The sequence below is a fragment of the Stomoxys calcitrans genome, chromosome 5 (genome assembly GCF_963082655.1).
Source record: "Stomoxys calcitrans chromosome 5, idStoCalc2.1, whole genome shotgun sequence".
NCBI classification, from domain to species: domain Eukaryota; kingdom Metazoa; phylum Arthropoda; class Insecta; order Diptera; family Muscidae; genus Stomoxys; species Stomoxys calcitrans.
In genome coordinates, this window is record NC_081556.1 from 141,087,173 (window position 1) to 141,113,334 (window position 26,162).

The 26,162-nt window shown below is 36.5% G+C and overlaps 1 protein-coding gene across 1 annotated transcript in view; it reads right to left on the reverse strand.

The window, feature by feature from the left end:
- LOC106080745 (sestrin homolog) overlaps positions 1–26,162 on the reverse strand; it is a 111,784-nt gene that overhangs the window by 16,895 nt on the left and 68,727 nt on the right. The window contains exons 2-3 of the mRNA XM_059369211.1: positions 23,602–23,766; positions 4,992–5,174 (exon numbers count right to left, since the gene is read on the reverse strand). Of these exons, the coding sequence (XP_059225194.1) occupies positions 4,992–5,174; positions 23,602–23,766 (348 nt within the window). The remainder of the gene's footprint in view (positions 1–4,991; positions 5,175–23,601; positions 23,767–26,162) is intronic.

Here is a 26,162-nt window from a genome sequence, read left to right on the forward strand (position 1 = left end):
ATATATCGAAACTATTCGACCCAGCTGGGTGGCTATGCCCCTTCATAGTTCTCGCAAAACTTCTAATGCGGGATGTTTGGTTATCCAAAGTCGGGTGGGATGATCCCCTTCCTCCGAATTTACTTGCAGCATGGCATTCATTCTTGGGGAATTATTCTAGGATTGGAGATATACGAATTCCTCGCTGGATACATTTCACTCCTGAAAGCGATATGGAACTCCATGGCTTCTGTGACGCCTCTGAAAAGGCGTACGCAATAGCCATTTATGTTCGAGTCGCGGCTCCCAGCGGTGAAATTGTCACACACCTCCTTATGTCAAAATCGAGGGTGGCACCATTGAAGACAATTTCAATTCCTAGACTCGAACTTTGTGGCGCGGCCTTACTGGCGGAGGCCATTGAATCGATTCTGCCGTCCATTCCAAATTGCAAGGTTTTCTGTTGGACAGATTCAACGATAGTCCTTGCCTGGTTAATGAAACCAGCGTTCCAATGGAAGACTTTTGTGGCTAACCGTGTTTCAAAAATATGTGAGGTAGTACCAGTGGACCACTGGGGCCATGTTGAATCAAGGCAGAATCCTGCGGATTTGGCTTCCCGTGGAGTGTTTCCCGATGAGTTAATTCAGAATGACCTTTGGTGGTTTGGTCCTCTGTGGCTTAGGCATCCATCGAGCCTTTGGCCAATTAAGAATGGTTTGCCAATAGATGAGACACTATTGGAAGCTAAGACTATTCACAGCCACTTTACTTACTTCCAAAACTACCAAGATCCTCTGGATAGGTTTTCTTCGCTGGGAAGAGCTCTTAGAGTGATGGCATATGTATACCGTTTTATTTCTAATTGCCGTGCTTCAGCCGATATAACTTCACGAACTCATTCGCTGACCAATGACGAAATCCAGGATGTTCGAGATCGTTTAATTGTCTTGTCACAAAAATTATTTTATCCAACTGAATATAAGGCATTGTCAAATGGGGAGCAAATTACGTCCACCAGTTCCTTATTGACTTTGAACCCCTTTTGTGATCCTAAAGGCCTCTTAAGAATATGTAGTCGCATAGCCCATTCCGAGAGCCTCACTTATAATGAGCGTTATCCTATTATCCTGCCGTATCACGGTACCTTCTCCCGATTGCTGATACTGTTCATACATTGCATTACATTGCATGGAGGCAACAGTTTAATGCTACGAATGTTGCGTCTCCAGTTCTGGATTCCAAAGGCGAAAATTCTTATAAAGGCCTGTGTTCACAATTGCAAGATTTGTGTAATTTCCAAACACAAGCTTAGAACGCAGCTGATGGGAACCCTTCCTCCAGAACGTACCACGCTCAGTCGACCATTCACGAATACTGGTATTGACTTTGCAGGTCCGTTCGACATAAAAAACTACTCGGCGCGATCCTGTACTATAACAAAGGGATACGTATGTTTATTCGTTTGTTTCGCTACACGTGCTATCCACTTGGAGCTCACAAGTTCCTTGACCACTTCAGCCTTTCTAGCGGCCTTTCACCGTTTTTCTTCCAGACGTGGGTGTCCCTTAAAGATCTTTTCCGACAATGGCAAAACATTTGTTGGAGCATCGAAAGAGGTGGCGAAAAACTTTCTTCAAAGATCGCGGGACGAGACACTTTTCCAATTCTCCTACCAGCGCTTATCCTGGCACTTCATTCCACCAGGAGCTCCTCATATGGGAGGGCTCTGGGAAGCCGGGGTGAAAAGTTTTAAGGCTCATTTCCGAAAGATGGCAGGATGTCATAAATTTACGTTCGAGGAATTCACTACTATACTTTCCCGTATCGAAGCCTGTTTAAACTCGCGACCTATTTCACCTTTATCCGAAAATCCCGACGATTTGCTAGCTCTTACCCCTGGACATTTCCTTACTGGGGGTCCTTTGCTTTCACCTGCCGAACCTGACGAATCCGAGACTACTATTTCTGTAGTTAATCGTTGGCGAAGAGTTGTGGCATTATCTCAACAGTTCAGTATTAGATGGAAACATGAGTATCTTAAAGAGCTTCACAAGCGCATTAAATGGAAAAGACCACAGCCAAATATCCAGATTGGTTCTATGGTTGTTGTGAGAGACGACTGTTTGCCACCCCAGGAATGGAAATTGGGGCGTATTTCGAAGATATATTATGGCAAGGATGATTTAGTGCGAGTAGTCGATATAACTACACAAAGGGGAACCATAACTCGGCCTGTTGTAAAAGTCGTGGTACTCCCACCATGTTAGAAATTAGTTATTCAATTTCCTTTTGTTACATTATTGTCCTTTATTATATTTTAGTTTACTCTTACAGAATGCCACCTATTTTATCCCGCCTTAGCCGTTCCGAGGCAAACAAAAATTATTACTCTTGCAGAATCTGTTCACAAAACCACGGTCTTCGTAAATGCAAGGTATTCCGAAAAAAGGATGCGAAACAACGTATGCAATTAGTTGTGACTCACCGCTACTGTCCAAACTGTTTAGCCCATCAACACTCATCTAGTTCTTGTTTTTCAACTAAAGGATGTCGGTTTTGTGGAGGCGACCATCACTCCTTATTGCATATAGATAATCCAAAATTGCGAAGCAAGAAAACAAGGACAGTAAAGGTCGAAAAAAGCCCCGCAGGTGAACCACCAAACACCAGTTCAACTAACCAGCGATCACTAACGATAGCGTCTATTGCAACTCCAAACGCCACTTTGCTATTTCCAACGGCTATAATACTGGTTGTGATCGGCAAGAAAAAGCACCATATCCGCGCAGTTATTGATCCTTGCACCGCCATTAGTAAAATATCTAAACAGTTTGTTGAAGAGTTACGACTTAACACAACTGTCGTAGGATCGGAGTCCATATGTGCAGTCTCTATAGCATCTCGCCACTCTTCTCACACTGTTTTAGACACCACAATGAGAGTCAACAACCACATATCAATGGACACGCCTAATAGATCCATTGATGCTGCCATTGCTGCAAAATTCGCTAATTTGACTTTAGCAGATCCAAAATTTTATATCTCGGGGCCGTTTTCAATCGTACTTGGATCTGACATATATGGGCGCATTATATTACCGGGTCTTTTAGCTAGTGATGGCTCTCTTCCAGTCGCCACAAATACTATCTTCGGCTGGGTGCTGTCTGGCTCATGCACCACCTGATGCAACAACTATTGAACTGGATTATATTTAAAATTAACATTAGAATCTATAAGTAAACTGAATTGTTATTAAATTTTGACTAGAGATAACCCTTATAGTATTAAGGCATATTGAATTTCAAGCATTTTATGAACACTCAAAGATCGTATGAATTGTATATTTTCCTATTTTTTTTTTTTTTTTTTGACCTCATACCATTATATATTTGAATTTAAAACTTTTACCTTGCAATCTTGCAACATGGGCCGGTAATGTTTGTGCCACACAACTTCCAGGTCTGCATTTTTATAATGCCACATACAGAGGGCACTGAGAACACTACACTTTTTAGTTCTAAATTTAGTTTTATGGTAAACTAAATGTCATTATTTTGAGAAGTCATGACTATGAAATGAAAGACTCGTTCATTCCGTTTTAACTTCGAGAGCAATAAAGTTCAGTCTTCGTAAAATCTAAACATATATCGTTTTTTTTTTTGTTAAGTCATTGTGACTTGGTATTAAGGTTACTTTTTTACATACATAACCCAAAAACACATTTCGAGTCTTAAGGGTTTTGGACTTTCCAAACTTCCAAAAAGAATTTCTATCTTTCAGGAGGCCATTATCACCCTTTCGTTCACAGTCCACTGAACCCCAACGTTTTCAGCTTGTATCAAAAAAGTGACTTGTGTAAAATTTTATGGAAATCGGACAATAGATCAAGGTACAGCCTTGGTTATAAGAAAACATAGACAGACAGACGGACAAATTGGTTCTGATTTGGATATAGCCCCCATATAAACCGATCCCCGGTTTTGACTTCTTGAGCTCTTAGAAGCCTTAAATTTTTTCGATTTGGCTGAAATTTGGCACAAGGGCCAATATATATATCAAGTATGATATGAATTGGTCCATAAACTAATATAGCCCCCCTATAAGCCGATCATCAGATTTTACTTCTTGAACCGCTAGAAGCCTCAAACAATACCCGATTTGATTGATTTTTAAATCATTCAAATACAAACTGAGCTAATAAAGGTAAATTTTTATGGGAATCCATTAAGGGGGGATACCCAAGATTCGGCCTGGCCGAACTTAGTTCGATTTACTTGATTACACTGACCACTGATGGGTTATATACGTCTGTCTGTCTGTCGAAATTACGATAGCGGTCGAACGAATAAAGATATCCGCTTGAAAATTTTTACAGATACTTCTTAGTCATGTATGTAAGGTCTTTGGGGATTGCAAATGGGCCATATCGATGTAGACTTGGATATATCTCCCATATAAACCAGATTCTCGATTTAATATCCTGAGCACCTGGAAGACGTAATTGTGGTACGATTTAGCGGAAATTGTGCACGTAGTGTTCTTCCAACAACCGTGCTAAGTATGATCCAAGTCGGTTTATAACTTGATATATTGGGTTGCCCAAAAAGTAATTGCGGATTTTTCATATAGTCGGCGTTCCCATAAAAACAGATTTCCCGATTTGACATCTTTAGCCCAATTGCTGTCCGATTTGACTGAAAGTGTGTAAGTAGAGCTCTGTTATTTAGGTATATAACCTTATATAGCTCCTATATAAACCGATCTCCAAACTATTTTTCTTTAACCCCAAGAAGCTTACATTTTTGGCTGAATTGGCAGAAATTTTGTATGTAAAGTGCAAATCTTCCTTTCAACTGAATTCTTTTGAGTACAATCCGTGTTAGTGGTTTAACAAGATTTGGCCCAGTCGAACTTAACACATTTTTCTTGTTTTTAATTTCAATCTCTGAAAATTTAAATTTTAGCTTTTGTTTTCTTTTATTTAATGTCTCTGATGATAGCCCATTTACCTCAATATGTTCCTTGCGCAACAGCCATGGTCGATGTGCTAAAATTTTATTGATTTCATATATGGCACGTAGTTTTGGCGGTATATAATCCAAGCCATTCAACCATTCCGGATTGCCGCCCTGGTTGACAAATTCCTTTTCGTACATCTTCACCAGATAAGGGCAATGATGACGAGCGGCTGCCTGCAATGAAAGAAGAGAAAAAAAACACAATAATAAAAAAGAAAAAAATAAGATCAGATGTATAAAGTCCGATATAATTAAACAATTAAGTTGTTGACTTATTTGCTATGCGTAATAAATTGATGCGAAGGGTAAACCTTCAAGATGATAAGTATATCTGATATATAATCACAAGTGTCATAGCCATAGCCATAGCCATTGCTGCTAAAGCCATAGCCATCATCGCTATGGCCATCGTCATTATAATCATCAACAAGGAATGCAAAATGATTTAAACGAGCAAAACAGATATGCACTGAACGTTGAACGTAAACAACACAACACAACACAACGTAACAAAACACAACGCATCGACATTAGCATCAGCGTAAACAAAGGCAAGCGATGCCAACTTTTTAAAAAACCCCTACAAGATAAGGGGGGGGGGGGGGGGGGGGGGGGAGTATAACAAAGTGACGAGTTGTTCGGTGACATCTTTAAGGAACATTTTTTTTTGTCAAAGAAAAATTTATGTTCGTTAAAATAAATTTAAATTCACTTAGCCAAGACACAAACCCATTATTTTAACAGTGCATTGTTACCAGTCTCAAATAGCTCTGTTATAAATTCTTAAGCCGTTCTGTACATGTCTTTAGCCGTTCAAAAGTTATTTAAAACCACAGTGCGAAGTGTACGTTAGTCGAAAGTAAATATCGAGGGCATCGTGGTCAGAAGGCGGCTGAACAGAGGAACGCTCCAAGGAGGGGTGTTCTCACCGATTCTATGGAACTTCGTGATTAATGAAATCCTAATGAATCTCGGTGGGAGGCCAACGTAGCACAGAGGTTAGCATGTCCACCTATGATGCTGAACGCCCGGGTTCGAATCCTGGCAAGACCAACAGAAAACTACTACAGAAAACCTACTAATACTGGCAACATTTGTGAGGTACTATGCCATGTAAAACTTCTCTCCAAAGAGGTGTCGTTCGGACTCGGCTATAAAAAGGAGGTCCCTTATCATTGAGCTTAAAAAACTTGAAACGGACTGTACTCATTGATATGTGAGAAGTTTGTTCCCTGTTCCACAGTGGAATGTTAATGGGCAAAATTTGCAATTTGCAATGGATCTCGGTGGAGACGGCACGAGGAATATCGCTTATGCGGACGTCGTCGTGCTGCTGGTCCGAGGCAGGTTTCTGTCGACGATCAGCGAGATCATTTAAGGGTCACTGAAAAGGTTTTCGCGATGGGCTACCAGAAATGGGTGAGGACCAACCAAGGGAAGACGGAGCTGGTGCTCTTTACCCGTAGATATAAGATACCGGAGTCCCATCCTTGGACGGGGTCAACCTGCGGCTGTCGAAGGAGGCGAAGTACCTAAACATAGTCCTCGATTCGAAACTGTCCTGGAAGAGGAACACCGAGGAAAGAAGCTGGAAGGCACTGTGCGCTTTTTACTCTTGCTGGAGGATGTTCGGTAGGAAGTGGGAGATGACTTTCAGGATGATTTATTGGTTGCATCAGGCCATCGAGAGACCAGTACTGGCCTATGGGGAACTGGTATGGTGGAATGCCGTAGGGAAGAGGACGCGTGCTTGGGAGTTCGAAAAGGTCCAGAGACTGGCCTTCGTCGGAATCACAGGGGCACTGAGATCCGCACCGCAGGTAGGCCTTGAGGCGATGCTGGATATGCGGCCTATATTTGGAGATGCGCCGCCAGGGTCTCGTTTAGGCTGAGGGAGCTCGGCATGCTGAAGGAGGATGGTTGCGGCCACTGTTTAATTCTGGGTGTTATGGATACGGAGGGTAAACTGAGGAGGATCTCCGACTACCAGTACCGACTGGAGTGAGGGCATACGCGATTCCATTTTCCTGACAGGGACGAAAGGAGGCGAATGGTATACTTGAGGAGAATGAAATCTCGATCTACATAGATAGCTCCAAGATGGAGTCTAATGCACTCAATATCAGTATGTCTTTGAGACTGCCGGACGAGGGTACGGTCTTTCAGGCAGATGTCTGTGAGATTGCAGTGGTCGCAAGAGAAATTCTGGTAAGGGGTTTTCCGCCCTCGAAACTCAGAATTTATGTGGACAGTATGGCGGTGCTCAATGCCTTGGCGTCGAGGATGGTAAGGTCGAGATGCGTGGCGGATTGTATGGAATTCCTGGATAGGCTCTGGGTCAAAGATGTGACGCTGACATGGGTTCCTGGGCATGAGGGGATTCCAGGAAATGAGAAGGCAGACGAGTGCGCTAGGAGGGTTTGTGTGCGGCGGGCGGACGAGTCATCGGTCTTGCCCACGTGCCATTTATCGAGCTACTGAACACAGTAGATGGGATGGCCAGGCGGCTTCGGTTGCGAGGTGGGACTCGGTGGAAGGCGCTATGTCCTTCCTTAGGGTAATGTTCTCATTAGGGGAGGGATGGCACCACAAACATTTCGACCCAAATATGGATGTCGCTGGGTACTTGGACCCAAATTTTAATACCACATTCGTTTTCTGGTTTCCAATACCTTTCATTGGATATCCTTATTTTATCCATCGGACCACTTTCGGATTTGGAGACCGTTTTTGGGGTAAGAGGGAGGGTCCGCCTCCACCCGATATCTACAAATTATAAAACCTATGTTTCCTTCCAGACAAACGTACACAATCTATTAAAATTTTAAGAAAATCGGTACAGCCAAGTATAATATAGTCATAATGGGTCTAATGACGTTTTTGAGGGGTGACGTGACCCCCTATACTTCGATCTGATTTTGTATGCCAGATTCGAAAACTTCTCCCGAATGCCTTTCATTTGAGCCCCATATTGAAAGGAACGTCCAATATGTCTGTTTGGGGAGTTTTGGGGTTGGGGCGGCCCGATGGGTACTTAGACTCAAATTTTAAAATCATATTCGTATTCTACTCTCCAATACCTTTCATTTGATACCTATATTATCCCGATCGGTCCACTTTTGATTTTGGGTTGTGTTTTTGGCATAAGGGGGAGGGTCCGCCCCCCCTTCCGATACCGATAAATTATATAAACTATGTTTTCTTCCAGACCAACCTACACAATATGCGAAAATTTTGAGAAAATCGGTTCTGCCGTTTTTCAGCCTATACGGAACAAAAAAAACGAGTCCCATATATCCGTGATTGGCTAATGTGCCTATTTTGGGCGTTTTTAAGAGGATGGGGTGACCCCCTATATTTCGTCATGAATTTGTATGCGATATTCATTATCTACTTCCGTATACTTTTCATTTGATACCCATATTGTCCTTATCGGTCCACTTTTGATTTTGGGTGGTGTTTTTGGGGTAACGGTGGAGGGTCCGCCCCCTTCCGTTATCAATAAATTATAAAGCCTATTCCTACTTCCTGACCATATTCGTAATCTACTCCCGAATACCTTTCATTTAAGTCCTATATTGTCATGATCGTCAAATAAACCTATTTTAAGGGGTTTTGGGTCTGGGACGACCCCCAAGTACTTGGACCTAACTTTTATTATAATTCGTATTCTACTCTTGAATACCTTTCATTTTAATTCCATATTGTCCCGATCGGTCCACTTTTATTTTTGGGTAGTACTTTTGGGGTAAGGGGGAGGGTCCGCCCCCCTCGCGATATCAAAAAACTATATAGCCTATGTTCCCTTCCAGACCAACCTACACAATCTGTGAAAATTTCAGGGTTCAGACGTTTTTGAGTCTATACGAAACCAACAAACAAACCGACAAACAAACACAAATTTAATTTTATATATAAGATAACCTCTAGTCCGAGGTCTCACACTTTCTTTCTCTTCCCTTTCTCTCTCTCTAGGGTACCACAATGGGTCAAACTGGCCTTCGAGTGAACTCATCTTTGGTGTGCAAACAATTCAACCTAACCTAACCTAATTTTTTGACTGAATGGTTGGTGTTTCTCCAAACGTTTATGGAAGGCATTAAAAGGTATTTAAGTTTTTTTTTATTATATGTTTATTTTTGCAAACCACCAATCATTCATTCTAAAAATTGATTTTTTACATATGGAGAGAATTAAAAACACTTAAAAAGAGTATTTTACACATACAGTCACATTTTGGACATCGCTGTTGTAAAGACACTCATACTTCCTATCTCATTGCATTGCTCTCTCTCGCTCACTCTCTCTCTCTCTCAAACACTTTAGTTACATTATGATAACGGTTGTAGTAACATAACCTGCTATGTTAAAGTTAATATTCTCTCTAATGGTTGCTCACTCATTATTTATTTCACCATAGCTGTGGTGAAAAGGTGAAATGTTGAAAGCATTCAAAGGTTAAAGTATACAACGTAAAATACTAATACTCAGATACTTTTACAGTGGATGTGATCTGGTCTCTTGTAACGCATACTACTTGGCTTAATTTTTAATTTTATCAAAATCTAAATTAGTAAATTTGGATATATTATAAAATAAATTTATGAAATAGTGCAATATTGTTTTCTATTTATTTAAAATGTTTTTTTTTTTTTGTTGTTATTATTATTTTATACATGTTTTTATATTAATGTGTTGTTTATTTTAAGATTTTTGATTATTTTTTCTTTTTTTTGTTATTGCCGCATTCTTGAACGAAATTACCTTATTTTTCTTCATTTACTTTCATTTACAACTGGTGGCATCGACATTTCGATACAAAATAAGGTGTGCGTTGGCCTGTTGTCTGATAAACAAAGAAAAAATAAATGTTTGACTCATTTACACAATTAAATAATGCGTAAATTACAACATAATTTATGACCATCTATTTGGGTGATGTGTTTTCTCTATTTGACGGTGGGGGGTTTTCATACGCTTTGGTTGGTTTAATCACAATGTTCTCTGGCCACTGGCGATTAAAAATGATGTTGACGCTTTGGTCGACTGACTGGCTGGCCGGTTGCCGACATCATCACTGTCATCTCACAGCATCATTTATTTGTGTAGTATGTTTATTTAAAACAAAAAAAAAAACAAATGTTTCAACAAAATATTGTTGTTTTGTTTTCTTGGGAAACACAAGAAATAATGATGAAGTAGCATTGAACATAAATTATAAGGCCTGCCGCAAAATGTGTCGTTGTTTCTTTCTCTATTATAACAAATTTTATGTTTTCTTTTGCTCTCAATCTTAAGATGATGATGATGATGATCAAATGGTTAGTTAAATGATTAACCAAAGAGCTTTAAGTGGCGAGGAACATTTCATTCCTGGAATTCGGAATGCTGCGAATATGCGTAGCCATGCAAATGCTCATTACCAAGAAAAATTTATTATTTTTAATTTGCATTTGTAGTGACATTTCGCCGACTTTAATGCATTGCAACAATGTTGCAAGAAATTCTTGGAAATAAGAAGGAAATTGCTTCGGTGAAATTAGATGTGAGTGTTCGAGGGTAAAATAAAGCAAACAGAAATAAATGGATTGCACGGTCAGTTGTAAAGGAAATTTGTTGGCAAACTAGAGAAATTTATATAAGTTTTCAAATGATGAAATTAAAAGAAAAACAAGTAAAAGCGTGCAAAGTTCGGCCGGACCGAATCTTTTATACCCTGCACCACGTATCGCATTTGTCAAATTCTTTGCCCGATATCTCTTTATAGGCAAACAAATGATAATGCATAAGAATTCCTATGCTATTGGAGATATACCCAATTAAAGGGTGATTTTTTGAGGTTAGGATTTTCATGCATTAATATTTGACAGATCACGTGGGATTTCAGACATGGTGTCAAAGAGAAAGATGCTCAGTATGCTTTGACATTTCATCATGAATAGACTTACTAACGAGCAACGCTTGCAAATCATTGAATTTTATTACCAAAATCAGTGTTCGGTTCGAAATGTGTTCATTCACCGTAACGTTGCGTCCAACAGCATCTTTGAAAAAATACGGTCCAATGATTCCACCAGCGTACAAACCACACCAAACAGTGCATTTTTCGGGATGCATGGGCAGTTCTTGAACGGCTTCTGGTTGCTCTTCACTCCAAATGCGGCAATTTTGCTTATTTACGTAGCCATTCAACCAGAAATGAGCCTCATCGCTGAACGGTGAATGAACACATTTCGAACCGAACACTGATTTTGGTAATAAAATTCAATGATTTGCAAGCGTTGCTCGTTAGTAAGTCTATTCATGATGAAATGTCAAAGCATACTCAGCATCTTTCTCTTTGACACCATGTCTGAAATCCCACGTGATCTGTCAAATACTAATGCATGAAAATCCTAACCTCAAAAAAATCACCCTTTATAAATCGATTGGGGCCATATTTAGGCTGTTGGAGACCAAAGTGGAAGTCATTGTTCAAAATTTCAACAAAATCGGATAAAAATTGCGCCCTCTAGCGGCTCAAGAAGCCAAGATTTGAGATAGGATTATGTGGGAGCTATATCAGGTATAGAACCGATTTCGACCATAATTGGCATAGTTGATAAGAGTTAAGACAAAACACTTTGCCAAAAATCGGATAATAACTGCGTTCTCTAGCAGCTCAAGAAATCAAGATCCAAAATCGGTTTATATGACAGCTATATCAGATTATGAACCATACCTAGCACAGTTGTTGGAAGTTGTAACGAAACACTTTTTGCAAAATTTCAGCTAAATCGGATAATAATTGCGCTCTCTAGCGGCTCAAGAAGTCAAGATCCGAGATCGGTTTATATGGGAGCTATATCAGGCAGTTAACCGATTTAGACTCTAGAATCACTTTCTGATTCGATTAGCCATGGCCGTCTGTGAGTCCATGTATTCTTGTAATCAAAGTGCAGGTCGTATTTGCTGTCCAATCATCACGAAATTTTGCACATACCACTTTTTTGGCCCAAGGACGAATGCTTTTGATTTTGGTAAAAATCGGTTCAGATTTACATATAGCTCCCATATATATGTATCGCCCGATTTGCACTTAAATGGCCGTGGTAGCAACAATTTTCAACCGATCTGTACAAAAATTGGCACGGATAGTTTTGTTGATAATCTTAACATATGTGCAATAATTCATCAAAATCGGTTCAGATTAAGATATAGCTCTCATATATATGTATCGCCCGATTTGCACTTAAATGGCTGTAGTTGCTACAATTTTCAACCGATCTTCACAAAATTTGGCACTGATTGTTTTGCTACTGTTCTTAACATATTTGCGAGATTTCATTAAAATCGGTTCAGATTTAGATATAGCTCCCATATATATGTATCGCCCGATTTGCACTTAAATGACCGTAGTAGCTACAATTTGCAACCGATCCGCAAAAAATTTGGCACGAATTGTTTTGTTGCTGATCTTAACATATCTGCAAAATTTGATTTAAATCGGTTCAGATTTAAATATAGCTCCCATATATATGTATCGCCCGATTTGCACTTAAATGGCCCTAGTATCTACAATTTTCAACCGATCTGCACAAAATTTGGCACGGATTGTTTTGTTACTGATTTTAGCATACCTGCAAAATTTCATCAAAATCGGTTCAGATTTAGATATAGCTCCCATATATATGTATCGCCCAATTTGCACTGAAATGGCTGTAGTAGCTACAATTTTCAACCGATCTGCACAAAATTTGGCACGGATTGTTTTGTTACTGATTTTAACATATCTGAAAATTTTCATCAAAATCGGTTCAGATTTAGATATAGCTCCCATATATATGTATCGCCCAATTTGCACTTAAATAGCCATAGTAACTACAATTTTCAACCGATCTGTAAAAAATTTGGCACGGATTGTTTTGTTACTGATTTTAACAAATCCGGAAAATTTCATCAAAATCGGTTCAGTTTTGGATATAGCTCCCATATATATGTATCGCCCGATTTGCACTTAAATGGCTGTAGTAGCTACAATTTTCAACCGATCTGCACAAAATTTTTGACGGATTGTTTTGTTACTTATTTTAATGATTCAGATTAAGATATAGCTCTCATATACATATATATTTATATTGAGTTGCCCAAAAAGTAATTGCGGATTTTTTAAAAGAAAGTAAATGCATTTTTAATAAATCTTAGAATGAACTTTAATCAAATATACTTTCTTTACACTTTTTTTCTAAAGCAAGCTAAAAGTTACAGCTGATAACTGACAGAAGAAAGAATGCAATTACAGAGTCACAAGCTGTGAAAAAATTTGTCAACGCCGACTATATGAAAAATCCGCAATTACTTTTTGGGCAACCCAATATATTGCCCGAATTTATAATTGAAGGGTAGGTAGGGTATTATAAATTCGGCTCCGCCCGACTTTTGCCTTTCCTTTCTGGTTACTTTTCATAATCTACTATTATACTTTCAATTTCTGCTTATGAAAAGCAATCGTACAAAGAACTTGACAATTGCGATCTATGGTGGAGGGCCAAGATTGGCCACAGCCGTACTAAACCCTTTTTAACTTGTTTTTTTGAAATATTTGTGTTCCACCATTTTCTTGGAATATTCAATTTTTTTCATTGTCTTTGGATACAGCTTTCAAATACTAAACTCAAAACATCCTTGAGACACTGGCTCAGTTTTCTTCTCTTAATATTTATACCCACCCTCTCATGTTAGCAGGGCACATCTAGATCTTGTGTTCTACGCGCCAACAAATGCTCATGTAGTAAATTACCCCATGTTGCCCCCAATTTGGGGCATGAGTAATGTTTTCGCAAATTTGAGAATGCATGCAATGGGGCAGTTGGGCACGCAGCATACATGCCTTGTAATTATCTACGCATCATAGAATTTGGGGGTAGAGATGTTGTTTACTCTTCCCATGTTCAGGGTGCTGCATCATCGATGTAATGCAATGGAAACAATAAACCACAATTGTTTTGGGGCATGATTTGCAATTGTTTTCTCTTATGAAAATTAAGAAAAACATAAATCGGAAAAATTATAGAATTCTATAAATTGAGCGGGCGAAGGAAAGGGGCAAAATACATGACTGCTTTGTACTGTGATGCTAATGTTTGTCTCAGCTTTCGCTTGCCATGCCTCAAATATATGCAGACGCATCATTACCCTGCTTCTGTCGCTTATAAATTTGTTTGTTTGCGGCTTATTTGTTATGGCATTCATTTGCCACCAACCACTAGCACCACTCAATGCGCCTTAGATTTATGATGTTCTAACTTTAATGAGACTTTTCAATTTTTTGGGTTTTATTTTTTTTTTTTTTTTTTGGTCATTTTGGTTGTAGCAACATTTGTTGTGTGTTTGCCACTACGTGATAAATTTATTCAGGCATTTTGCTTTAAGTACCAACCTAAAAAAAATTTTAATTGGTGGTTTCATAAATCAATGTAAATTGTAAAGGATTACATTTTTGACTTTGTTACAAAAGAACAAATTAGGGAGAATTGTGCGTTTTTGTGGATTTAAAGAGCAAATGATTCAAAGCAGCAAACTGTTTTGGGAGGAGAAGTCTAGCTGGGCCATATCGTATATATGCATCTTTCACCATAGCATACATTTGTTACTTGTGGTGGACCACTTGTCATGGATCGCTTGCTACTTATCGTGGACCCAACATGCAAGCCAAATGAATAACAGATGTTTTTTTTTTTTTGATCAATGGTTCGAAGAATGTTAGGTCAATAGTTCGAAGTTACTTACACCATAACTTTGAGATGTTTCCAAAGGAATGGTGAAATTCGTACACCCCCTTCGTTTGATGGGGAATATTGCCCATTGGAGGCAACAGAGGTAGAGCTGGCAAAATATCGATGGTAAATATCGATTATTTTTTTTCTATCGATATTTTGACTTAGTTTTTATAAAAGTAACAAAATACACTAAACCATACAACCATAATCTCTTCTCTATTTTTGACTAATATATGTAACACCTACGGATTTCGTTTCTTAGTGAACCTCTAGTGAAATTCGATTTGGAACATTATCATTTAGGACTCGTGTACCCTAGTGGACTTGCATGTAACCGAAATCTTTCCTTGAGGGCAAGGGTTTTGGAAACTCTTTCCAAGCAAACTCATTGATTCTCTTTTGGGGCGATGTTATGTGATTCTTTAGGTTAACTTCCTGGTGATAGTATTTGCCGCAGAAATCACGGCGTCTCAGCAGTATGTATGAACTTGGGTCTGGTAAAATCTGATTTGCCTTTGAGTTCCTTCAGGCAGGCCCACTTATAACTTTTCCAAAGACGCTTGCTTGACGGTTCGTCGGTCAAATTGTCGATATTCCATCGAACACTTTTTCTTTTCTTGTTTTATGTTGCAAAAACTAGGAACTTGAGACTGAAACGTATGTTTTTTTAATTTAAAGTTACTGAAATTAACGATAGTATCGATAGTTATCGATATATTTTTGAACAAGCAAAAAGGCGTTAAGTCCGGCCGGGCCGAACTTTGGATACCCACCACCTCGGGTGTATAAGTAAACCACCTTTCGTCAAAATCCAGTGAAAAATGCATACCTTATGCCCCATAGCAGCTATATCGAAATATGTTCTGATTTGGACCGAATACTCATAAATGAGCCTTTTATGGGACCAAAACCCTAAATCGAGAGATCGGTCTATATGGCATATGTATCTAAATCTAAACCGATCTGGGCCAAATTGAAGAAAGATGTCGAAGAGTCTAACACAACCCACTTTTCTAAATTCAGCAAAATCGGATAATAAATGTGGCTTTTATGAGCCCAAAACCTTAAATCGAAGATCGGTCTATATGGCAGCTATATCCATATATGAACCCATCTGGGCTAAATCGAAGGACCTTACACAACTCACTGTCCCGAATTTCGGCAAAATCGAACAATAAATACGCCTTTTATGGTCGCAAGACCTTAAATCGAGAGATCGGTCTATATGGCAGCTATATCCAAATCTGGACCAATCTGGGCCGAATTGCAGAAAGATGTCGAAGAGTCTAACACAACTCACTGTTCCAAATTCGGCGTCATCGGACAATAAATGGGCCTTTTATAGGCACAAAACCCTAAATAGAGAGATCGGTCTATATGGCAGATATATCCAAATCTGGACCGATCTGGGCCAAATTGAAGAAAGATGTCGAAGGGCCTAACATAACTCACTGTCCCAATTTTCAGCAAAATCAGATAATAAATGTGGCTTTTATGAGCCTAAGACCCTAAATCGGCGGATCGGTCTATATGGCAGCTATATCCAAATCTGGACCGATCTGAGCCAAATTGAAGAAGGATGTCAAAGGGCCTAACGCGACCCACTTTCCTAAATTTCAGCCAAATCGGATAATAAATGTGGCTTTTATGGGCCTAAGACGCTAAATCGGCGGATCGGTCTATATGGCAGCTATATCCAAATCTGGACCAATCTGGGCCAGATTGCAGAAAGATGTCGAAGGGCCTAAAACAACCCACAACCCAAATTTCAGCAAAAACGGATAATAAATGTGGCTCTAAGACCCCAAATCGGCGGATCGGTCTACATGAGGGCTATATCAAGATATAGTCCGATATTACCCATCTTCGAACTTAACCTGCTTATTGGCAAAAAATTAAACTGTACAAAGTTTCAGCTCAATATCTTCATTTTGAAAGACTGTAGCGTGATTTCAACAAACAGACGGACGGAATATCATCTTAGATTTTTACTCTGATCAAAAATATATATACTTTATAGAGTCGGAAATGGATATTTCGATGTGTTGCAAACGGAATGACAAAATGAATATACCCCCATCCTTCGGTGGTGGGTATAAAAATATCGAAAATATTTTTTCTAAACATAGGCCGTAAATAATAGGTGCAGTATATGTAATGCAACGTTTATACGCCATCCAGAAAACTGTACTTAGAAAATTTTGACTTACTGAAGATTTCATCAGTACTTTATTTATAGAACATTTTTTCCAAAAATCAGATTTTTTGAAAATTTCATGCTCAAAAAAAATCAATAAAAAAACCTATTCCCCTATTCCTTTCCGATGGGACAGTATTGCCCATTGAAGGCAACAGAGACGCAAATTATAGGTATATGTAATGCGACGTTTATACGCCATCCAGCAAACTGTACTTAAAAAATTTTGACTTACTGAAGATTTTATTAATACTTCATTTTTTGAAAATTTTTCCAAAAATGTGATTTAAAAAAAAAATCATGCTCATAAAAAATCAACAAAAAATATCTTATTCTCCCATTCCTACTGATGGAACGGTATTACACATTGAAGACAACAGAGACGCAAAATCATAGGTTCGAGTATATGTAATGCAACGTTTATACGCCATCCAGCAAACTGAACTTCGCAAATTTTGACTTACTGAAGATTTTATTAATACTGTATTTTTAGAATATTTTTTTCAAATTTCATTTCTCATAAAAATTTCATGCTCATAAATAATCAACAAAAAAAACCTATTCCCCAATAAACCTTTTGAGTTTGGTTAGTATTCTCACTTTTGTTTACCTTTCCTTCAAGCATAGTCCATAGTTTTTTTTATATTCCCGAAGCGAACACCAACCTCTAAGAAATCCCTCTTTGTTATCACGTTTTTTTTTTTTTCATTATTATAATAGAATTTGTTCTTATTTTTTTAATCTTATAATTATTTATGTATATAGAAAAAAAGAATATAGCACAGTTGAAAAGTAAACATTAAAAAAACAACACAACAATCTCCCACAGAAAATATTTATGTATTTTATGTATATAATTTAAATTTAGTTTGTAGTTTTCCGCATCTTGTTTATCTAAACAAAAAGTGGAACAAAAGAGATCAATGACTTCTCTATGCCGGGTTAAATAATAAGGACTGTTGCACACTTGCACAAATACATGCACACAACACACAACATGGATGTTGTATTGGAGAGTGGCAATAAAGCAAGCAATAGCGGGAGACATTTGAATGGGGGGACCCAACAGCCAACTGATAATAAAAATACAAGAAAGAGTTAAAGAGAGGGTGTGGGTGTGAGAGAAAGAGAGGGAGATAAAGAGATGTTTAAATAAGCTACTAACCACCCATACCATCATAGAGTTAAAGAAAGATTTAAAGAGAACTTATGGGAGTGGAAGAGTGAGAGATACAGATGGAGGGTGTGTGGTATAATTGTACAAAGCACATGTTTAATTAAGCTCCCCAACACCACAACTCCACTTTATTGAGAGATATAGAAATTAGGGAGAGTGTTTGGAATAATTGTTTAGGCCTATGTTTAATTGTGTTCCCCTCCCACACTACTACTACTTCTCCTCCTTAATGAGTTTAAGCCTGTGTGCCTTAGATTTTACGCTGGCCTCGCACAATGTGAAAGTGTCATTGTCTTTGCCTATTTGTCTCGTCTCATGTGGCGATGATTGCCAATCTCCGATGCCTTAGTCTATTTGTATAGAATTATTTGCAGCTGTTGCTGTTGATGCTGCTGCTGTTGTTTTTTTTTATACAGTGATCAGAAATAGCTGAAAATTTCATCAGCATCTGTTTCAGTTTCTTTTTATAAAATTAGTTGGGATTTTTTTCGATTTTTTGCTCTTTTGAATTCTTAAAATACAAATTACTTTTGAACTGTGTCACATGTTGTTTGTTGCAGAAAAAAGTACTCTGCTTTCATGAGCTTGTTGATTTGCGTTTTTGTGTGTGTGTGGTTTTTTTATTATTCTTTTACTTGTTTTTCGTCATCTAGTTGTTGTCTTAAATAATTTGGCAGTGAGTTTCCTATTAAAATAGAGTAGGAACAAATAGAAAAAAATGTTGTTGGTTTTTTTCTTTCTAATATGCACTGTATTATTTGTTGTTGTTGTTGTTGTGCTAAGAACTGATGAGACAGCTTGGCTACAAATTTTGTAAAGACAATGGATGTTAGCCAAAAATTCAGACCGATTTTATTTTGGCAAAAAACGCAACGAAAATGAAACTATTTGTTACGAAAAATAAAAAATAAATTAGAATAAATTTTGTTTTCGTAAAATTGTAAGATATTTTGCGTTAATTGTGATTTTTCTTTGGGTTGAGTAAAAAAAATATGAAGTATGACCGAAATATGATTCAAAAGGCATATAATGTAGGAAAGTTTAAAGTGATCAAAAAGGGAAAGAATGATATAAAAGTTCAAATATTATAATCTTTAAATAAAACTTTATGTTTTTCTGCCTTCTAGGGCTAATCTCATTTTTTCATGATTTTCGTTTGTTTCGTTTCTTTCGAGGTGTGCTTTTAAGAATATCTTGGTTTCTTTGGTTGTATTTTATTTTCAGTGTTTATGAATAATTAACCTTTGCCATAAATGGTTAACAAATTGTAATCGTAACGCCAACAATTTTAATTTGTAATTCAAATTTTTCCAGCTTAACAAATTAAGCCAAAAAAAGCAATGCCTGCTTTTGCCTTTGCCTATGTTGAGTGTCATATTGTGTTTGATTGTGTTGGGGGGTTGTGGGGGCAATGCAAGTAAACCACAGCATGCGACAGCAGTCCATATGGAGGTGAGTTTGTAGTCATATTAGGGTGGTGGGTAAAAAAATGTTAAGGCAATTGTCAAATATTTAGAGAAAATTAAAAAAAAACACATGTAAAATGGCGTTAAGTTCGGCCGGCCCGAGTTTTAGATACCCACCACCTCGGGTATGTATGCAAACCACCTTTCGTCATAATTCGGTGCAAAATTTTTATTTTATGCCCCCATAGCAGCTATATCGAAATATGGTACGACTTGGGCCAAATTCGGCGCGGACATTGATTTCAACAGACAGACGTCTTAGATTTTTACGCTGATCAAGAATATATATACTTTATAGGGTCGGAAATGGATATTTCGATGTGTTGCAAACGGAATGATAAACTGAATAAACCCCCATCCTTCGGTGGTGGATGTAAAAATTGCAAATTTGCCCATGAATATTCTTCTAAGGAACAGGGGCAAACTTCTCATATATCAATGAGTTATAGGCGAACATGCTAAACTCTGCGCTAAGGTGGTCTCCATTGGTGGCATTCATATAGGTTAGGTTGGAAAGAGGGTGCTGATATAAATCTGCCCCATGCCATTATAGACATGCACCTTAGCCACTAATCGGCTAGTTGTGCACTCTAAAAATAATCATCTATGTAGAAATAAAAATATTGAAAACTTCTGAATAAAAAAATCATTAATTCAACATGCAACACCTCCATTCAAATACCATACTAAATTAATGATTGGTTGATTGCAATAACAATTCAATTGTTTTTTCCATTTTACATTTGCCTGATGAAATAAAGTGGATAGCCTACAAAACACACAACACCTCTCCAGTCTAATGTAGTGTTAAATAAATAGAAAAAATTACAATAATGATCTATTTTAAAAGCCACTCAAAATGATTGCACCAATTAAAACTTGTTAATCATACAAACGAAATAAAAAATTTATAAAAATAAAACAAGTAAAATCGTGCTAAGTTCGGTCGGGCCGAATCTTAATACCCTCCACCATGGATCGCTTTTTAGGCAAACAAAAGATAAAAGAAAAGAATTGCTATGCTATGCTGAATTGAATGTTGGAAACCATAGTAAAAGTCATAGTGTTAAATTTCAGCCAATTTGAAAAAGAATTGCGCCCTCTAGAGGCTCAAAAAGTAAAATAGGTAGATCGGTTTATATGAAAGCTGTATCAGGCTATTGAACGATTCAGACCATATTTGAAGGTCATGGAAGAGACCGTTGTACAAAATTTTAGCCAAATCGGATAATAATTGAGCCCTCTAGAGGCTCAAGAAGTCAAGATCCCAGATCGGTTAATATGGTAGCTATATCAGGTTATGGACTGATTTAAACCATATTTGGCACAGTTGTTGGAAGTCATAACAAAACACATAGTGCAAAATTCCAGCTAAATCGGATAAGCATTGCGCCCTCTAGGGGCTCAAGAAGTCAAGACCCCAGATCGGTTGATATGACAGCTATATCAGGTTATAGACCGATTTGGACCATACTTACGACCGTTGTTGGAAGTCGTAACAAAACATTTCCTGCAAAATTTCCGCAATATGGGGTAATAAATGCGCCCTCTAGAGGCTCAAGAAGTCAATACCCCAGATCGGTTTATATGGCAGCTATATCCAGTTATGAACCGATTTAAACCATACTTAACACAGTTGTTGGAAGTCATAATGGAACACTTCATGCCAAATTTCATCCACATCAGATAGGAATTGCGGCTTCTAGAGGCTCAAGAAGTCAATACCCCAGATCGATTTATATGGCAGCAATTTTAAATTTATTCCAATTTTCATAGAAAATTTTAATTTATTCGAATTTTCATAGAAAATTTGAATTTATTCCAAAATTTTAATTTATTCCAATCTTCACAGAAAATTTTAATTTATTCCAATTTTCATAGAAAATTTAAATTTATTCCAATTTTCATAAAAAATTTTAATTTATTCCAATTTTCATAGAAAATTTGAATTTATTCGAATTTTCATAGAAAATTTGAATTTATTCGAATCTTCACAGAAAATTTTAATTTATTCCAATTTTCATAGAAAATTTAAATTTATTCCAATTTTCATAGAAAATTTTAATTTATTCCAATTTTCATAGAAAATTTTAATTTATTCCAATTTTCATAGAAAATTTAAATTTATTCCAATTTTCATAGAAAATTTTAATTTATTCCAATTTTCATAGAAAATTTGAATTTATTCGAATTTTCATAGAAAATTTGAATTTATTCGAATTTTTATAGAAAATTTGAATTTATTCGAATTTTCATAGAAAATTTTGATTTATTCGAATTTTCATAGAAAATTTAAATTTATTCGAATTTTCATAGAAAATTTGAATTTATTTCGAATTTTCATGGAAAATTTTAATTTATTAGAATTTTAATAGAAAATTTGAATTTATGCGAATTATCATTTAAAAATTGAATTTATTTAAATTTTCATAGAAAATTTGAATTTATTTCAATTTTCATAGAAAATTTGGATTTATTCGAATTTTTTTCATAGAAAATTTGAATTTATTCGAATTTTCATAAAAAATTTGAATTTATTCGAATTTGAATTTATTCGAATTTTCATAGAAAATTTGAATTAATTGAATTTTCATAGAAAATTTCAGTTTATTTCACTTCATGTCATTTTATTTTATTTTATTTTCATTACATTTCATTTCGTTTCATTTCATTTCATTTCATTCCATTCCATTCTATTATATTTTATTTTATTTTATTTCATTTCATTTCATTTCATTTCATTTCATTTCATTTCATTTCATTTCATTTCATTTCATTTCATTTCATTTCATTTCATTTCATTTCATTTCATTTCATTTCATTTCATTTTATTTCATTTCATTTCATTTCATTTCATTTCATTTCATTTCATTTCATTTCATTTCATTTTATTTTATTTTATTTTATTTTATTTTATTTTATTTTATTTTATTTTATTTTATTTTATTTTATTTTATTTTATTTTATTTTATTTTATTTTATTTTATTTTATTTTATTTTATTTTATTTTATTTTATTTTATTTTATTTTATTTTATTTTATTTTATTTCATTTTGTTTTACTTTACTTTATTTTATTTCTTAAAGAATTTGGATTTTTGTATTATTTTATCACAATTTTTTGTAACAAGCACTTTAAGGCAATCCCACTTTTTAAACCTCTCTCGTATATCATACTGCTTTCATAAAAATCTCTCTGTTATAAAAATGACTATCATTTGCATCTGTAATCGATTAAATGCATTATCGTATTGTGCTTGCTGCGGCTTATTATTGTTGATGTTGTTGTTTTATTGTGTTTTTGTTTATTTTATGACCTCAAACAAGAACGCCCTCAATCATTAAACAAACAACTAAAGACAACAACAGTAGCAGAATACTTTGATATTCTCTATGAGGTGAAGAGAAAAGGAGGAGATGGAGAGTTATTAAGAGCTTAATATGGTTTACACAAGTACAATGTTGATTCAATGTTGTTACAAAAAAACAACAACACATAGAGATATGAAGTAGTATTGTTACTGTATAAAGATTACAAAGCATTACTCTCTTCTGTGGGGAGGGGACAAGCAGTTATATGTATGAGAAAATGCATATGAACTTAACTGTATTGTGGATTGCTTATGGTTGGATTGTTTATAACGTTTGTAGGTAGTACTTTAATAAAATGAGGATTAATAGGATTAATCTTGCCTAATATAAAACAATTTAAACGAATTTTTTCTCAATTTTTCTATAGAAAACTTTCTAGCAAATGAGAATACAACATGTTCTTTGAACTTTTCAGCGGTCATGAAAAAATTCTTAATCATCTCATACCCTATGAGACCAAATCATCTCAGAGAGTGACTTTAAGGCTTTTGGGCAGAGAGATTAATTAATTGCATGTAGCATAGAAATCTTCTGAGAGTTTCAGTGTGAAATTTAATGTTATTGTTATCTATATTTGAATTTTTTTTCTTATTATTTTTAAAAAAGTGTTATGAAAAGTTGTTCATACTTACAATTATGGCCAAGTAGTAGCGATAATCATATGGCAGTGGTCCATCGCCATTCATAATAAAATTTTGAGTTCTTAGAAAGTGATCAAGATACCGAGGATGATAGCCAATCACCTGTGTCACTTGATCCAATTCGAGATCATCCAAATTATATTCACGCATGGGGTACTGCAAAGCAAAGAAAAGAAAACAAAGAAAAACTAGAGTTAAAAAACTGCAGATGTAAAATTATACAAAGAAAAATAAACGAAATCCATACTAAACGCACTTTTAGCATTGCAAGAAGATTACAAAACCACAAAGCCCTTGTGACAGCATTAAATCACTTTGTGGTCGTTGTGGCTGTCGTCATCGTCACATCGATAAACTTAACCACCAATGGCAATAAAGAAGAATGTGTTCTGTATTTTCTGAACATCAAAGGCCAAGGTTTCCCCCATAGACTACAACAAAACGCGATATTTATTTACAATACCTTTCAAAACATATCAAATGACCCAATGGCAATTTCCATTGCAATTCAAACAAAAGAGATTTAATGGCCGCAATGTAAACTAATAAGGCCGACAAAAGATAACATGCACTTGAAAGGATGTCTCTCATGTTTTAATTCTTAGGGGTACGAAATCATAAACCATATAAATAGAATCATAAGGTGGTAGGGGGGGGGGGGGGGGGGGGGTTAATGCATATAAGATAAGTAAATCCATGCTTATAAGACATACAGTGTGATACTAGAAATGAAAAATATGATTTATAGGCTATAAGCCGATTTTTCCTTTGGTGTTCTAATTCTTAGTTCTCTGTTCAAATCTATTTTTTCATATTGTATTTTGCAATATGGCCTAATGTCATTAGCAGTTAATTAATATCGAAGAAGTTTTAATGCGTTTTGTATAAAATAAAAAAAAGTTGCTTGAAACACGTACTTTTACGTGTGCCACCATACCATGTTGGGATGTGTGACACCAACAACGGCGCATCGTGTTGCCAAAACAATGTCGTCTTGACCAAAAATTATTCTCCAGCGACATGAGCACATCCCAATGATATATTTTAGCTGCTTTGTTTTCTGGTTTTTTTATTTGCTAAATTTTCAGTTGCTATTTCTGTTTGCCATCATTTTGGACATAAAAGCGGTATTTTTCTATTGTGATCGAGTGATCAGGTTCCATGCCATTTTAAATAAGTTGTAGCTGATGTTATCCCCATAAATATGGACAAACAATTTTTTGTTTCATTTGTAGAGTCAAATTTGGCAGCAATAATATATGTAGCCGCCTTTTTGTTGTTTCAATTTGTCAGCTTTGCTAAAATTTTGCAATTTAAATTTTGGGAGAGACCAGAAGAGAATTGAAGACGAAGGAAAGTTGTCGAATGCAAAGGTGTCGTTGAGAAAAATTGCGGTAAACAATTTGGAAAAATTTTGCCAAAAATTTCTGAGAAGTCCCATATGTAAATAGGCAAGACACTTAATAGATATATAAAAACACATAAGTTAAATCTAAATCCGAATATTAAACAATAACATTAAGTAAACAAATTATTTATATTGAAAAATAATTTTACTCCACAAAAACGTAAACAAAACTTGTTTTGATCAAACACCCTACACTACATTTGGTATGCAGGCTGAGCAGTCAAAACTTAAATTGGCTTAAATTTGATGTCTAGAATTTCCACCAAAATGTGATTACTCGACTCTAGTCGATTAATCGACTTTAGACCATTACTCGACTCTTGTCAATTACTCGACTATAGTCGATTACTCGACTCTAGGAGACTAATTGACTCTAGTCGATTACTCGACTCTAGTCGATTACTCGACTCTAGTCGATTAATCGACTTTAGACCATTACTCGACTCTTGTCAATTACTCGACTCTAGTCGATTACTCGACTCTAGTCGATTACTCGACTCTAGTCGATAACTCGACTCTAGTCGATTACTCGACACTAGTCGATTACTCGACTCTAGTCGATTACTCGACTCTAGTCGATTACTCGACTTTAGTCGATTACTCGACTCTAGTCGATTACTCGACTCTAGTCGATTACTCGACTCTAGTCGATTATTCGATTTTAGTCGATTACTCGACTCTAGTCGATTACTCGAATTTGGTCGATTACTCGACTCTAGTCGATTACTTGACTCTAGTCGATTGCTCGACTCTAGTCGATTACTCGACTCTAGTCGATTACTCGACTCTAGTCGATTACTTGACTCTACTCGATTACTCGACTCTATTCGATTACTCGACTCTATTCCATTACTCGACTCTAGTCGATTACTCGACTCTAGTCGATTACTCGACTCTAGTCGTTTACTCGACTCTAGTCGATTACTCGACTCCAGTCGATTACTCGACTCGCGTCGATTACTTGACTCTAGTCGATTACTGGACGCTAGTCGATTACTCGCCTCTAGTCGATTACTCGACTCTAGTTGATTACTCGACTCTAGTCGATTACTCGACTCTGGTCGATTACTCGACTCTGGTCGATTACTCGACTCTGGTCGATTACTCGACTCTGGTCGATTACTCGACTCCAGTCGATTACTCG